The sequence below is a fragment of the Macrotis lagotis genome, chromosome 1, assembly GCF_037893015.1.
Source record: "Macrotis lagotis isolate mMagLag1 chromosome 1, bilby.v1.9.chrom.fasta, whole genome shotgun sequence".
Lineage (NCBI taxonomy): Eukaryota > Metazoa > Chordata > Mammalia > Peramelemorphia > Peramelidae > Macrotis > Macrotis lagotis.
The window spans coordinates 925156754-925170504 of NC_133658.1; the positions used below are offsets into that span (position 1 = coordinate 925156754).

General features: G+C 48.1%; 1 protein-coding gene across 4 annotated transcripts; it reads right to left on the reverse strand.

Annotated features, from left to right (window-relative positions):
- Positions 1-3512: 3512 nt before the first annotated feature.
- Positions 3513-13061, reverse strand: TNNT1 (troponin T1, slow skeletal type). Of its 4 annotated transcripts, XM_074220016.1 has the most exons (14): positions 12996-13061; positions 11740-11783; positions 11628-11641; positions 11358-11387; positions 10976-11008; positions 10276-10297; positions 9778-9841; positions 9191-9307; positions 8412-8489; positions 7820-7933; positions 7622-7731; positions 6466-6556; positions 6337-6377; positions 3513-3732 (listed from the first exon to the last, which is right to left on the reverse strand). In XM_074220016.1, exons 2-14 carry the CDS (start codon positions 11769-11771, stop codon positions 3687-3689), a joined length of 792 nt encoding a protein of 263 aa, XP_074076117.1. In that variant the 5' UTR covers positions 11772-11783; positions 12996-13061; the 3' UTR covers positions 3513-3686. The 4 variants fall into 4 exon arrangements, with proteins under 4 accessions (XP_074076117.1, XP_074076113.1, XP_074076116.1 ...); XM_074220012.1 differs by lacking the exon at positions 12996-13061 and having other exon boundaries at positions 9778-9838; positions 11740-11855; XM_074220015.1 differs by lacking the exons at positions 10976-11008; positions 12996-13061 and having other exon boundaries at positions 9778-9838; positions 11740-11854.
- Positions 13062-13751: the final 690 nt, after the last annotated feature.

Consider the following 13751-nt stretch of genomic DNA (forward strand, 5'->3'; position numbering starts at 1 on the left):
TTTGTTTTTTTGCAAGGCAATGGAGTTAAGTGGCTTGCCCAAGGCCACAGAGCTAGGTAATTATTAAGTATCTGAGGCCGGATTTGAACTCCAGGGCTGGTGCTCTATCCACTGCACCACCTAACCACACCATTCTCACTTTCTTAACCTTTTATGATCTAACTTCGAATCATATCATGCCAAAGTCACCAATGGTCTTTTTTTGGGGGGGGGGGTTTCCCAAGGGAGTGGGGTTCATTGACTTGCCCAAGGTCACACAGCTAGGAAATTAAGTGTCTGAGGCCAAATTTGAATTCTGGTCTTCTTGACTCCAGGGCCAGAGCTCTATTTGCTGCACTACCTAGCTGCCCTCGAATGACCATCTTGATGCTGAAGATTTGCAAATATACCTCTCCTGTCCCAACCTCCCTGCTGACCTCAAAATTCCTTTCTCCAACTGCTTTTAAGACATCTCAGACTGGATGTACAGTACACAGATGAAACTCAACATATCCAAAAGACAACTCAGTATGTTTGTCTCCAAACCCACCCCACCTCCTACCTTCCCTCTTATTGTAGAGGGCTCTACCATTCTCCTAGTCCCTCAGGCTCAAAACCTAGGAATCATCCAAAATTTCTCTCTGTCTCAAATCTGTCACATCCAGTATGGTGCCAAGGTCTGTTGATTTCACTCTGAAGCCTCTAGACCATGCCCCTTTCTCTTTTCTGACATGAACCCTGCCATGGTACAGGCCCTCATCTCCTCAAATCTTAATTATTACAGTATCTGCTGGGGTTCTTGCCTGCCTCCTGTCTCTCCCCACAACATTCTCTATTCAGTCATCAAAGGGATTTTCCTAAAGTTTAAATCACCCCCTTACTCAATAAACTCCAGTGACTCCTTATTGCCTTCAAGTTCAAATACTAAATTCTCTTATTTGACCTTCAAGTCTAGTACCATCACCCTCCCCCAACTTCTAGTGTTCTTAGGTTGTTTTTTTTTTGCAAGGCAAATGGGGTTAAGTGGCTTGCCCAATTGCCACATGGCTAGGTAATTATTAAGTGTCTGGGACCGAATTTGAACCCAGGTACTCCTGACTCCAGGGCCAGTGCTTCATCCACTGCGTCACCTAGACGCCCCTGCTTCTAGTGTTCTTATGTCTTACTCTTCAACAAATGCTTTTTGATCCAATGACTCCAGCCTCCTGGGTGTTCTATAGACAATACCCTCCACCTCCTGGCTCTGGGCATTCTCCGTGGCTAGCCCATATTCCTGGAATGCTCTCATGCCTGTAATGCTCTTCCTTCTCATCTCCACCCACTGCCTTCTTTGCTTCAAGTCTCAAATATAATTCCATCTTCTATAGGAAGCCTTTCCCAACCTCTCAGCTCTACTGCCTTTCCTTTCTTATTTGTCTCCTATTTATCCTGAATATAGTTTGTTTATGATAAACTTGTTGGCTTGTTCTCTTCTCCATTAGAATGTGAGCTCCTCGAGGCTAACAACTGTCATTTCCCCTGTTGTTCTATCTGCAGGGTTTAACATAGTGCCTTGGCAGGTAGTAGGCGATTAATATAATGTTCTTCACTTTCAAGGAATACCACAACATGGGGGGAGGTGATGCCATGACAAGCATGTGAATTGGATTTGAGTGAGGGGGTGCTGTGCTAAATCACCAGCTTCACTTTCTCCTCCAGAGCCATCTGAGCCCAATGATCAAATAGGAATCAGGATAACTAGAGATGGCCATGGATTAGAAGCAATCAGGGTGAAGTGACTTGTCATGCAGCTAGTAAGAGTCAAGTGTCTGAGGTGGGATTTGAACTCTGGTCCTCCTGACTCCAAGGCCTATCCACTACACCACCTAGCTACCCTTAATGATTGATTTTAGTTGGTCTCCCTGCCTCTCCTCTTCCCCAAGCCAACCTCCATAAAACTACCAAAATGATTTTCCCTAAAGTACAGTTTTAACTACATCACTCCCCTAATCAATAAACTCAATAAAATCAATAAACTGAGAATCTTCTATTTGGCATTTGGAGGTCTTTCCAACCTGACCCTTCCCATCTTTTTAAATGAAGTGACTTGTCCAGAATCACAAAGCTAATCTGAGGTTAGATTTGAATTTGGTCTTCCTATCTCCAGGTCCTGTTTGCCATCTACTGTCCCTCCAGTTCCCTCACTTTCCTCACTCTAGTGATTCTCCATGGCCACCACCTCCCCTCATTAGAGGGCCAGAACTAACCTGACATTGGTGTTTGTTTCCTAGTACTTAGCACAGTTCTGTCACCTCATAAACCTTTAATAAATCCTTTTTCATCCATTCAGTTGCCACCTTGTCTGATACACACACACACACACACACACACACATACATTCTACTCCTCTCTCACTCAAAGTCATCGAGCATTCTTTTGGAATATACTGGAAAGCTAGCAGGAGTCATCCCTGAAGTTGAGTTGAGCTCCTCTAATGGTCATGACCCTGGACTGCAGTCACAGGGCCCTGGCCCAGACTGAAGGACATGTGAAGCAATCTCCTTATTGACCACTGAGTAAGGAGACCTGCCCACTAAGTGAACTTTAAAAGGAGAGAAGACTTGCAATCATCTCTGACCCCACCTCAGTAGTCACTCACACAGGCATTACCTAACCCGCCTCAGGTCCACAGCTATCAGTTCTTTGGAGGTTTTTGTTTCCCAGAGGTGACCAGAAATTCTGAGGTGATCACCTTTAGTCTTGGGAGTTCCTACACTAGGAGGGTCTGGCCCCCTCATTAAGAGCAAACTGGAAGCAAGAGTTGCCTTCTGCAACCACACTCTTCCCTGTGAAGAAGATTGCTGGGAAGGGAGGTTGAGCCTAAGCCCTAGATTGGCTGACTTAGCTCTAGGGAGATCCATGTCATTCATCTTGAGACCCTTAATCAATGTACGCTGGAGTCTTTTATATTTAAGCATTTCTTATGTATGGAGGAAAACCATAGCTAACCTCTCTCTATTGTACATTGCATACTTTTCTACTCCTTTTGGTGGAATCCCTGGACATGTGGTTTTCCCTGAGGGTTCAGGTTAGGGGCATCTAGAACTAGAAATAAGATAGTGCTTAGGTCCTTAAATATACATGTTGATTGACAGGAAGGACTTGCTGGCAGAGATCATGAGAAAGTTAGCAACTCAGCCTCTTTAGAGTCAATCTCCTAAACTCAGTGATTGCCTAACCACAAATTGGAGGTGATGGGGGGAGGGCCAAGCCCCCTGAGTCAGCACCAAACTAAGGTGATGCTCACATTCTTTTGTGTGTGTGTGTGTGTGTGTGTATGTGTGTGTATGTAGTATGTATGTATTATCTCTGTCATTTGAATATAAGCTCTCTGAAGGCAATAATTCCAAATTGACTATGAAAAGTGCTCTCAGGGTCCTGTCTGTCACCCATGTCCAAGTCTTAAGAACAGTATTGTACAAGGACAATCAGCTGAGAACACCCCACTCCAAAGCCCAAGGAATGATGGTAGAAACTCCTTCCTTCCAAAGAACCAAAGATTGGGCCTTGGCTGACTGCTCAGGAGGGGTGTTTATTCCATAATTTCAGGCAAAATGCTGAAGGGTTGGCTGAGGGCAGGAGGTGCTTGCAGGGGCACAGGATTGGAGCATGTGAGATGGGAAGAGCTGCTGCATTTCTCTCTCCAGGTCTCTCTTTGGACGGGGGGCTCACTTCCAGCGTCCACCAACGCGACCTTTGCCGGCCCCTTTCCTGCTGCTCAGGGAAATGGATGGGAGTTAGACCCAGGAAAGATGGGATCCCAGGAAGCCCAGCTCCCAGACTCTACAAGACCAGGTCCATAACCCCCAAAGCAGTTGTCCATGGGTCTCAAAGTCAGTTGTAAGGGGTTCATTCAATCATCATGAGCTTTCACTCTAGTGAAACTTGTTTCTTACTTATGGAGAGACTGAAACTAAGGTAGACCCATGAAGGAAGACAGATGCCGGGAGGGACTGATAGGCTCAGAAGGAGAGAAAAGTGAGGAAAAAGTTCCAGGAGAGAGGGAGTGAGAGTTGAGGGAGAGAAAGGAGAGGAAAGAGGCATAGAGACAAGAAATGGGAAAAAACCCAGATGTCAAGATTGAGATATCAAAATTTCATATGTCCATGTCAAAGCTGGCAAGAACCTGAGAGTTGGCCTGAGCAAGGAGCCACTCCCCTCTCCCCCACACTCGACAAATGGCTGCGTCATCTCTGCTTGAAGACTCCAAAGAGAAGCAGCACACTATTTCTCAGGACAAGCAGCCCATTCCATACTGGACTACTCCTATCATTAAAAAGCTCTTCCCAACATCCAACCTAAATGAAACCTCTCTTCCCAACTTCTAGTTCTGCTCCATAGGTCCAAAAAGCACGAGATCACTCCCTCTCCTATTTGAAACCTCCAAATATTCAAGAACAGCCACTATATGCTAGATCTGCCCCAGTCTTCTCTTTGGGCTAAATGTCCCCTGTTTCTTCACCTGTCCTAGGCAGAGTACAGGAGTCATCTTAGTTGACACTCCCAGGTTGGTTGACCACAAATCCATGTCTATGATGGGCTACAAAGCCCAGAACTTACCAGGCCCATCCAAAAGTGATGCAAGGAGGCATCCTAGCACCAACACACACACACTCTTATTGGCTAATTCACTCTCTTCTCCCAGAGCTTTGGTTCTAGTCATTCCCTGGTTCTGGGCATCTATATATGTCTCTTAATGTCTCTCAATTGAATTTCTTTTTGTCTTCTACAATACACTGTTGCCTGAAACTGATCTTGTAGTTCGTTATCACCTCCAAATCTTTCTGAGATCAGTGACCATTCCTAACATTCCTTCTCTAACATAGATTTGCCAAGGTTTTGATTTGTTTTCACCCTAAGCATAAAATACTGACTTGGCTACTGCAGTGCATGAGTGAATCTCAATCTTCCAGTGAGGCACAGGTCTCCCACACCTTCTCACCCTAGGTGACTTCATCTAGAGACTGCTCTACACATTCCATCTCCCCTCCCTCCGGGGACCTAACCACAGGCCATGTGACCAGTCTCATGACCAGACCGTTTTCTCCTCCCAGTACTACATCTCTGTGGTGTTGTTCTCACTAGCGCCAATGTTCAAGTCTGCATCAGTACTGTAGCCCAACATGAACTTCTGTATTGCCCTTTGAGGACGTTGGAGGGTTCCATGACTCAGAGTTTGGAAGTGATCATAAAAATCCAACCCACTTCATTTTCTTAACTGAATAAGCAAAGATTTAGAGTTTCGTTGCCCGAGCTCACCCATCTGATATGTGTATGAGGTCCTATTGGAATAGACTAAAAGAATACCTTGCCTAAAGAAGTGGGCCTTGGGATCTTTGGGAGCCCTGTCCGAGGTTCCATGCTCCTGTTCAGATCGTAGCTGACCCAATACGGTACACTGGAGGATCAGCCCTCTGGTTGGCCGTTCAGCTGCATTTCAGTCCTTACAGTGACTTCAGCGAAACCCACATGAAAGCTATCTGCATGACTCTGAACAAGTACCTTCCCTCTTGGAGACTTGTTTTCCATTTCTAAAACAAAGACTTTGAACTCAGTGGACTCAGAGGCTCCTTCCAATGTGGCATCTCTGACCACATGTTCCTACCATCCTAGACCAAAGTATAAGATATTTCTTCCCATAGAGTTTCGTCTTATTAGAGTCTTTTGAGATCTTTTGGATTCTGTCATCCATTATGGCAGCTCTCCTTGCCAGCCTGTGGCATCTGTGGATTCTAGAAGGACGCTGTCTAGGCCTTTATCCCAGTGCCTGGGGGAAAGGTTATTCTGCATGAGCCAAAGTAAGGACATTTCCTGGGGCACCCCACTGGGGACTTCTTTCAAAAGTGACACAGACATCACAGAGTACACTTTAAATCTGACCTCTCAACTAATTCTGAAGCTACTACATCTCCCCATCTTTTTAATGGCACAAAAGATTCTACTTTGTATAGTATTCCTCAGATCTGAAAGGTTTGTAGTCCTGTCCAAAAAGAAATGAGGTTAGTCAGCTATGCTGGGTTCTCTGAGATCATGGCCTCCTTTTCTAGACATCCCTTTAGCAAGTTCTAGAATCCTGATCACAAGTGAAATGAAGTTCACTGATTGAGAAAGAGGAGAGAAGGAAAGATGCACACACACACAGAGGTACAGACTCAAAAGGATAGAAACAGGTGCAAAAAGGACCCTCAGGAGAAGGGAGGCAGAGACACAGTGAGAGAAATGATAGGATGTGGGGAGGTGGCTCAGGTATTGGAAGAAAGGGGTTTTTGGGACTTCTGAACCAAAACAAGGGAGAGGGAGAAATGGAGGCCAACTTACAATTTCTGGGCATGGCTGATTCGATTGTAGAGAACATTGATCTGAGGAGGAGAAAAACTGAGAGGTCAGTTCAGAGGAATAAATGATGGACACCCCAGCCTACCTCACTTAGGCTTCCTCTGCCCTCACCTCATACTTCTGCTGCCGAAGTTTTTCTGTCAGGTCAAACTTCTCAGATTCCAGCTGGTGAATCCAATCAGACAGCTCACGGGCCTTCTCCCTGCATGATGGGGGCCAATGACCATAGGCTCCAGCCCCCCACCCACTTGCAAACACCACTCCAAATCAAACCCCTACGCCCCCCAGGTTCCTTCTACCCCCCAGGTCCTCCAACCTCAGGTTCAGTGTACATCCCTAGTTCTTGTTTGATTTTGGAAACTTCTCTCAGTCTCCTTCCTTCCCTCCCTCCCCTCTGGCCTAATTCTGGGAGATTTTCCACCACCTTTTCTGTCTCAGCCCTCTTTGAAGTCCATGTCTCCACAAATCCACTCTTCCACCATCTCTGTCTAGCAGGGTCTTCAGATCACTCATTTCTCTGACTCTACCTGCCTTTCTCTCTTTTTCTTTTCTTTTCTTTTTTTTTTAAGGTTTTTGCAAGGCAAATGGGGTTAAGTGGCTTGCCCAAGGCCACACAGCTAGGTAATTATTAAGTGTCTAAGACTGGATTTGAACCCAGGTACTCCTGACTCCAGGGCTGGTGCTTTATCCACTGTGCCACCTAGCCACCCCCCTGCCTTTCTGTTAAAGTGAAGCCCCCTACTCAGTGACCCCTTATTGCCTCCAGGACAAAAATAGAAACTCTTCTTCATTACCACCCCAAGTTCAAAACACACCTGGGCCATTTGACAGCTAAAGGCTCCCAAAGGTGATGCCATTACCCAGAGGAGTGACCCTGGCACTGACAAGCCACGGTCGCCCCCTGGTGGCAGCCAGGCATCATTCCTCTGTGCTTCGTCTTCATAGCTCCCTTGGAGGAGGGATGATTCTAATGCTTTGTTTTTCCTCCTAGTGCCTGACCCAGTGTAGATTCTAGATAAATGTTTGTCAAGTGACTGATTGACCTTAGGCTCCCTATGTCCCTCAATTTCTTCTTCTGTCTCTAAATCTGACTCATCATTTTCTGCATGTGTCTCCTCTTGCCCTTTGTCTCTCTCCAACCTTCCTCACACCTGTCTGTGTCTCAGAACCTCTCTGTGAGTGTCTCTATCATTATTTCATTTTCTCTCTGTCTCTCCTTCTCCCTCCTTTCTCTCACTCTATTCCCCCCCTCCCCTTCTAACCCTACCTGAGCTGCTCTTCCCCCATATGGTCGATATTCAGGGGCTTCTTCCGCTCAGACAGAATCCTCAGTTTTGTCTCCCGCCCTGTTTGACGTTTTCCACGTTTCTGCTCAGCCTGTTGGGGAGGGAGGCTAACTGTAGATCCCGGCACCCTGGTTCCCAGTCCTGAGTCTCCACCTTCTCAGAGGCCCAGTCAGCCTCACCTTGACCAGGTATCCCCCAAAGTGGGCTCCCATATTGGACAGGACTTTCTTTTTTTTGGCATCATCTTCAGCCCGCTTCTTGGCCTCTTCCTCCTCTTTCCTCATCTTCTCCTCCTGGGTGGGGGTGGGGGAGGTACAGAAAGAGATTACATCAGTTCCAGAGGATAGATTGGGATGGGGACAGGAGAGTTGTCTCAGGTACTTCTGAAATTTTCACCCTACACACACACACACACACACACACACACACACACACACACACACACACACACAAACAGTGGCAAGTACTGTGGAGATTGAAATTAGTCTCTTCAGAGTTTAGCAGGTTGGAGTCAGAGTAAGCACCTTCTCATTCATTCATTACCGAAGAAACTGAGACCAGAGAGGCTGTCTTAAATAACCTCTTTTCCCTGAGCAAAGCCAAAGCTCAAAGAATGACCCAATAAGAAGGAACTTTAGGAGGCAGAGTCTAGTCCCCTCACTTTAGAGATGAGGGCACCTGGTCTCAGGGAGGGCAAGGGGCTGGGCCTGAGATACACATAGCAGCAAGAGGGGTTTCGGATTGGGAGGGGCAGGGGCAGAGGAGCCCCACCGCCAGTTTGGCTTGTCGTTCTCTCTCCTTCTCAGTCCGAACTCGTTGTTGCTCTGCTCTCTCTGCTCTTCGGCGTTCCTGGAGAGAGGGGTGAATGAGATGAGAGGATTGCCCCCCGTAGTTTCCCTGCACCCCCATTTCCCCACGGGGCCATGTAATTCCTGGGAGAGTCAGGAAATAAGACTGAGAGACTGCAAAGGAAATCAAAAGCCCTGATTTCAAGTTCTGATTCAGATTTATATGATCTTAGGGGATATCCTTCCTCTGTCTCTTGGGGGTCTCAATTTGCCCCTAATAGTTTTAATAATATAATTAATTATAACAACATTTCTATAGTACTTTAAGGTTTGCAAGGCACTTTACAATTATCATCTCATTGGATCCTGACAAAACAATCCCGGGAGGGAGATGCTCTTATTATACAGAGAAGAAAACTGAGTCAAACAGAAGTGAGCTGCTTTGCTCAGCATCACACAACCTGTAAGTGTCTAAGTATCCTAGGTGCCTCTAAAATATGGAATGTATTCAATGCTCTCTAGAAGTTCCACTTTATACTATGACCTTGATCTCCACACAAAAGTCAATGGGCCTCAGTTTCCTTATCTGTAAAATAGAAGGGTAGATTCCATGATCTCTGACATCCCAAAAGAGACAAACTCTTGTGATGGCTCCAGTCACCCAGCTGGAGTAGATTTCTAATTCCTAGAATCACAGCCCTAGAAGGGGGATACTCATGACCCAGTATGAGTTTGGGCATGGGGAGGGGGTTGGACACTCACAATCCTATCCTTCAGTCCCACTAGTTCCTCCTCCTCCTTCTTCCTCTGCTCAAAGTGCACATCAATCAATGTCTGCAGCTCCAGAAGGTCCTTCTCCATGCGTTTTCGGTGGATGTCCTAGGAGTGGCAATTAACATACAGGAGATTGAAGGGGGGATCTTGAAGCTGAGGTCATAAAGGGAGGTCTTTTAGGACAGGTGTCCCCCAACTCTGACTTAGAAGCAGGGGAGTTTTGTTAGTTTCCCTTTTTTTAGGTTTGTTTTTTTTTGCAAGGCAATGGGTTTAAGTGGCTTGCCCAAGGTCACACAACTAGGTAATTATCTTGAACTCAGGTTCGCCTGACTCCAGGGCCAGTGCTCTATCCACTGCACCACCTAGCTGCCCCAGAAGTTTTGAATGTATGGTCTTCCAGTGGCTTCCAGGAGACCAGGCTCAGTGACCAGATACTTAGGCTCAGGGGGAAGATCTCCAGGGTGAAAGGGTTGGTGCTAACTAGTGACTACTCCCCCCATCCAGAGAGCAGGAGCAGATTTAAAATCCAGTTGCTCCAGAGAGGTGCACGGGAAGCCCCTAGCATCATCACTCACATCGAAATCCACTCTCTCTCCCTCAGGTATCTTCGGTGGGATCAGTGGAGGCACCACAGGCCTGCTAGAGAGGAGGGGAAGAGAAACAGAAGTGGGGTTGGAGGATCCCCTTTGCTCCCTTCTCCACCCTCCCCCAGATAAGAGACAAAACCACAGTTTCCATGAAGCTGCAAGACTCTGTCTTCCCCCCACCCCCACCCCAAACTAGGAGTTTCAGAGAAAGGTTCACTCCATAAGATGGGCCAAGTCCCGTATTCTTTCCTAGGCCTCAATTTCTCTCTTTTTACAATGCAATGGTCAACCAAATTTCCTTTTGGTAGAGATGCTTTGGGTGACCTTGGGCAAAAGACTCTCTTTTTGAACCTCACCACCCCATCTGTGAAATGGGAGAGGATAAGTCCCAAAGATCCTTCAAGGTCTTTCCATTCTTAATTAATCTTCTGGGTTGCTGGGTGCCCAAGCATTCTGCCATCATCCACCCTTAGGATGGATGCTCACCTGGGCTTGGGTCGCTCCTCTTCTGTAAGGGAGGAGTTGAAGACAGAGAAAGAAAATTAGAGAAGGGAAATTGAGTCAGGAGATTAATGCCTCCCTTGATCCTGGGACCTAGAAGACTTGAGAAGGGTTCAGATTTCTGATACCAATTCTTCTTGCCCTCAGGGAGGAGGGTAAAGGGGGTAGGGGGTGCAGAGCTGGGATCACACAGCGACCATATACATTCATAACTTGTTGGGGGGGAGGGTTCCCCCTGTTTCCTACCCCTGCCAGTCCCTTGCCCCTAAGGGACCCAGGTGTCCCCTTTCTCCTCTGCAACCCATTCCTCAAGGACTCCTTCGTCCTGGCTTCCAGCATGACTCCTTCCCCCACCCCCTCAGGGACCTAGGGGCCCCATTAGGAATTCAAATACCTTCCAGTCTTCACCGATCTCAGAACTTCAGATATCTAGGGTCTCCCAGCCTCCAACTTTCTTAAGGTCCCAAGTCCCCTCCCTCCCATCACCTAACCCCAAACCTTTGAATGTATATCGAGGAAAGAAGGGGACAGATGTGGGAAAGGGAGGAGTGGGTGCGGCCTCTTTAAGGGGGGACTTGGTTATTGTTTAAAGGGCGCCTAGGGGCGCTTAAAGGGGCCGCGATCTGGACGGGATTTGTCTCCCCCGCCCGGGTTCCCGGAGACGGAAGCGAAGCGACCACCATACCTCGCTCTGCGACCGGCTCCGACTCCTCGGGGGCTGGGGGGAGCGGGGAGGGAGAAGCGAGGAATTGGGGGGAGGGGGAACGGCCCCTCCAGCGGTGCAGAGGGAGAGGGAGAGAGAGGAGAGGTTGTTACAGGGAGAACACAGGGAACAGTCCCACCCCCGGGTGACTTCGGCAGCACCTTCACCCTGTCTGGGTTCGAGAATAGGCGCTGCCACCCCTACCCGCCCCCCACCCCAGCGCCCCAGCTGAGAACTGGGCGTGCTCGGCTTCGAGGATCTCTCTTTGGATTTCACCCAGCAACAAGAATCCGGCTTCCAGGCACCACCCCTAATTCACAGAACTGAGCATCCCTCTTGCCTCCCCCCACCTCCCCGAGCTCACCTTCCTCCTCCTCCTCCGCCGCCTCCTCTTCTGAGAATCGAGGACAGATAGGCAAGAGAAAAAGAAAAAATCGTCTCTGGGAAGGGGGGGTGGACAGCGCCGTGGTGCTGAAAGAGTTAACGCTCCTCCCCGACCCTCTCCCCGGCTTCAGCCGCCTCGGCCGCCCTCACTGCGGTTCTTGGGTTCCGGACCCCCAGGTGTCCCAAGCCCAGTGCCCGCAGCCTCAGAACCCAGGGCTCTTCCCTCCCAGCCCCAAGTCCCTCGACTCACCTTCCTGTTGCTCCCTACAAGTTGGGACAGGAGAGAGGAAGAGGTTAGATCCAGATCAAGGGGACCCCTTCCCCAGCCCCTTATCCTTTGTCAGCTTCGCCCCCATACTCACTCCTCATAATCCTGCTCTTCTGTGTCTGACATGGTTGGAGTAACCTGGAAAGAGTAGGGAGAGAGATGAGAGGAGGCCCAGAAGGCTTGTGGCCCTGACGAGTGGGAGCTGCAGTGGAGTGGGGGAGGCAGAGGGAGGGGCCCCTCCCCCTCCATTCCCACCACCTGTCTTTTGGTCTAAGGGCATTGGGGGATGGGAAGGAACCTGATCGGGGAGATTATCTCTAGGCATTCTTGGGACAGACAATAGCCGCCCCCAGTTCCCTCTCCTAGCTTGTCAGAAGCTATTTCTGGGGGTCCCGGGCCAGGGCCAAGGCTAGCCATATGTCCCAATAAGGACAGAGTTGCCACAGGCCCTGACTCAGACCTGCCCTTATCTCCCCTCACCAAACCATGACCTTAATACTTTCCTTTAGGACCACCACCACCCCATCCCAATCTCATATTCTTAAGAGCTAAATGAAGTTTGGGTTTCTCCGATCCAGTTTTTCAGATAGAGAAACTGAGTCCTAGAGAGGGAATGGAATTTTCCAAGGTCATAGTCAAAGTCAACTAGAAAAGAAGTCTCCAGGTTTCTCCCCCCCCCCCGCCCCCTCCATATACACACACACACTCCCCATCCATGGGCAGATCAATGGATTTTCTCTCACACAAACCCTCACCCTTACTGTAAATTGTGTCTCATCCAATTTCCTAACTCTTACTGTTTATGTCTGTGTCTGTCACTGGTTATGACTAAGTCTGTCTATGACTGTCCATCTCTGTCTCTTTTCCTCTCTCTGCCTGTCTCTGTCTCCTCTCTCTTCCTCTACCTCTGTTTCTCTGTTTCTGTCTCTACCTGCCTCTCTGCCTCTGTCTTTGTCTCTGCCTGTCTCTCTCTGGTTCAAGTCTCCCCCCCCCCCATTCACTCCCCATCTCTCTCTCCCTTTCTCTACTCTTATCTCCCACTCATGCAGAGCTAGAGTGGGGACTTCAGAGGCCAATGACTCCAATCTATACCTAAACAAGAATAAAGAATGCCATCTAAGGTATCTTCAGTAATTATTTAACCTGAAGGTCATCCAGCATGAGGAGCAATCCTTTCCACTTTGGGGCAGCTCTAATTAGTTAAGACATTTCCCTTGACAGTGTGGAAACCTGCAACATCTCTGTCTTTCCCTTTCTCTTTTAGTTCCCCTCTCTGGTTCTCTCTGGATGCCTCCATCACCCTGTGCAGCTGGCTTGGCCAAGGAGGCCACCAATGTTAAGCACCATTACCTGGGGGTGAGGCTTCAGTGAGAGTGAGGTTTTGGCTGAGACTGGAACAGTTGCTGTGAGTCAGGGGCAGAGAACCATGTGTTTTATAGCTCCAGCCTGGGAGGGGGGGGAGCCTCTAAAGATATCCTGGGGTCTATGGGGCAGAGCCAGTTGTGGGAGGTGTCACCCTGGCTCTCTTTCTGTCCCCCTTTCTGTCCATCCTCTGGCTTGACCCTTCCTTTTTATTGTGGCTCTTTCCAATGTTCATATGTGAGTGAGAAAAGGATTTACTACCTTTTGTTTCAATAAACTCTTGCTTTTCTTGTATTTCTTTGGATTTCTCTTTGTGTCTCCATAGATCTCTCTTTTTCATTTCTTTGTGGAATGAGCCACCCCCCATCCAGTTCCCCCCATGACCTTCTGACAGATTACTCCTCTCCTATAGATTAACAGTTCATCATTCTCTACTTGAAATTCTATTTTGGATCACTGTAATTGCCATGTCCACCTATTGTGCTTAGCTCTGCCCTATTGACCAAAGCCAAGAAGTCGATTCCTTTTCCACAAGCAGTGAACAAAGCTCTTCCTCCCCAGTACCCCAGTCTTTTCCCTTCAGATTAAACATTTCCAGTTCCTCCAGCTAGTTGTCATACATCATAAATTTACTTTTTTCCTCTGTCTCCAACTCTGTGTGTTTATTTTTCCATTTCTATCTCTGTGTCCATTTATTTCTGTCATTGTCTCCTTTCCCCCTCCCCCTCTGCTTTGTCTCCCATC

Excerpts from the sequence above, each read along its gene's own strand:
- TNNT1 (XM_074220016.1), bottom strand. The coding sequence starts at position 11,771 with ATGTCAGACACAGAAGAGCAGGATTATGAGGA. Across the intron at positions 9,842-10,275 it reads GAGGAGCGACCCAAGCCCAG|CAGGCCTGTGGTGCCTCCAC; the intron begins GTGAGCATCCAT and ends CCTCCTCTCTAG. Across the intron at positions 6,557-7,621 it reads ATGGGGGAAGAGCAGCTCAG|GGAGAAGGCCCGTGAGCTGT; the intron begins GTAGGGTTAGAA and ends CCCATCATGCAG.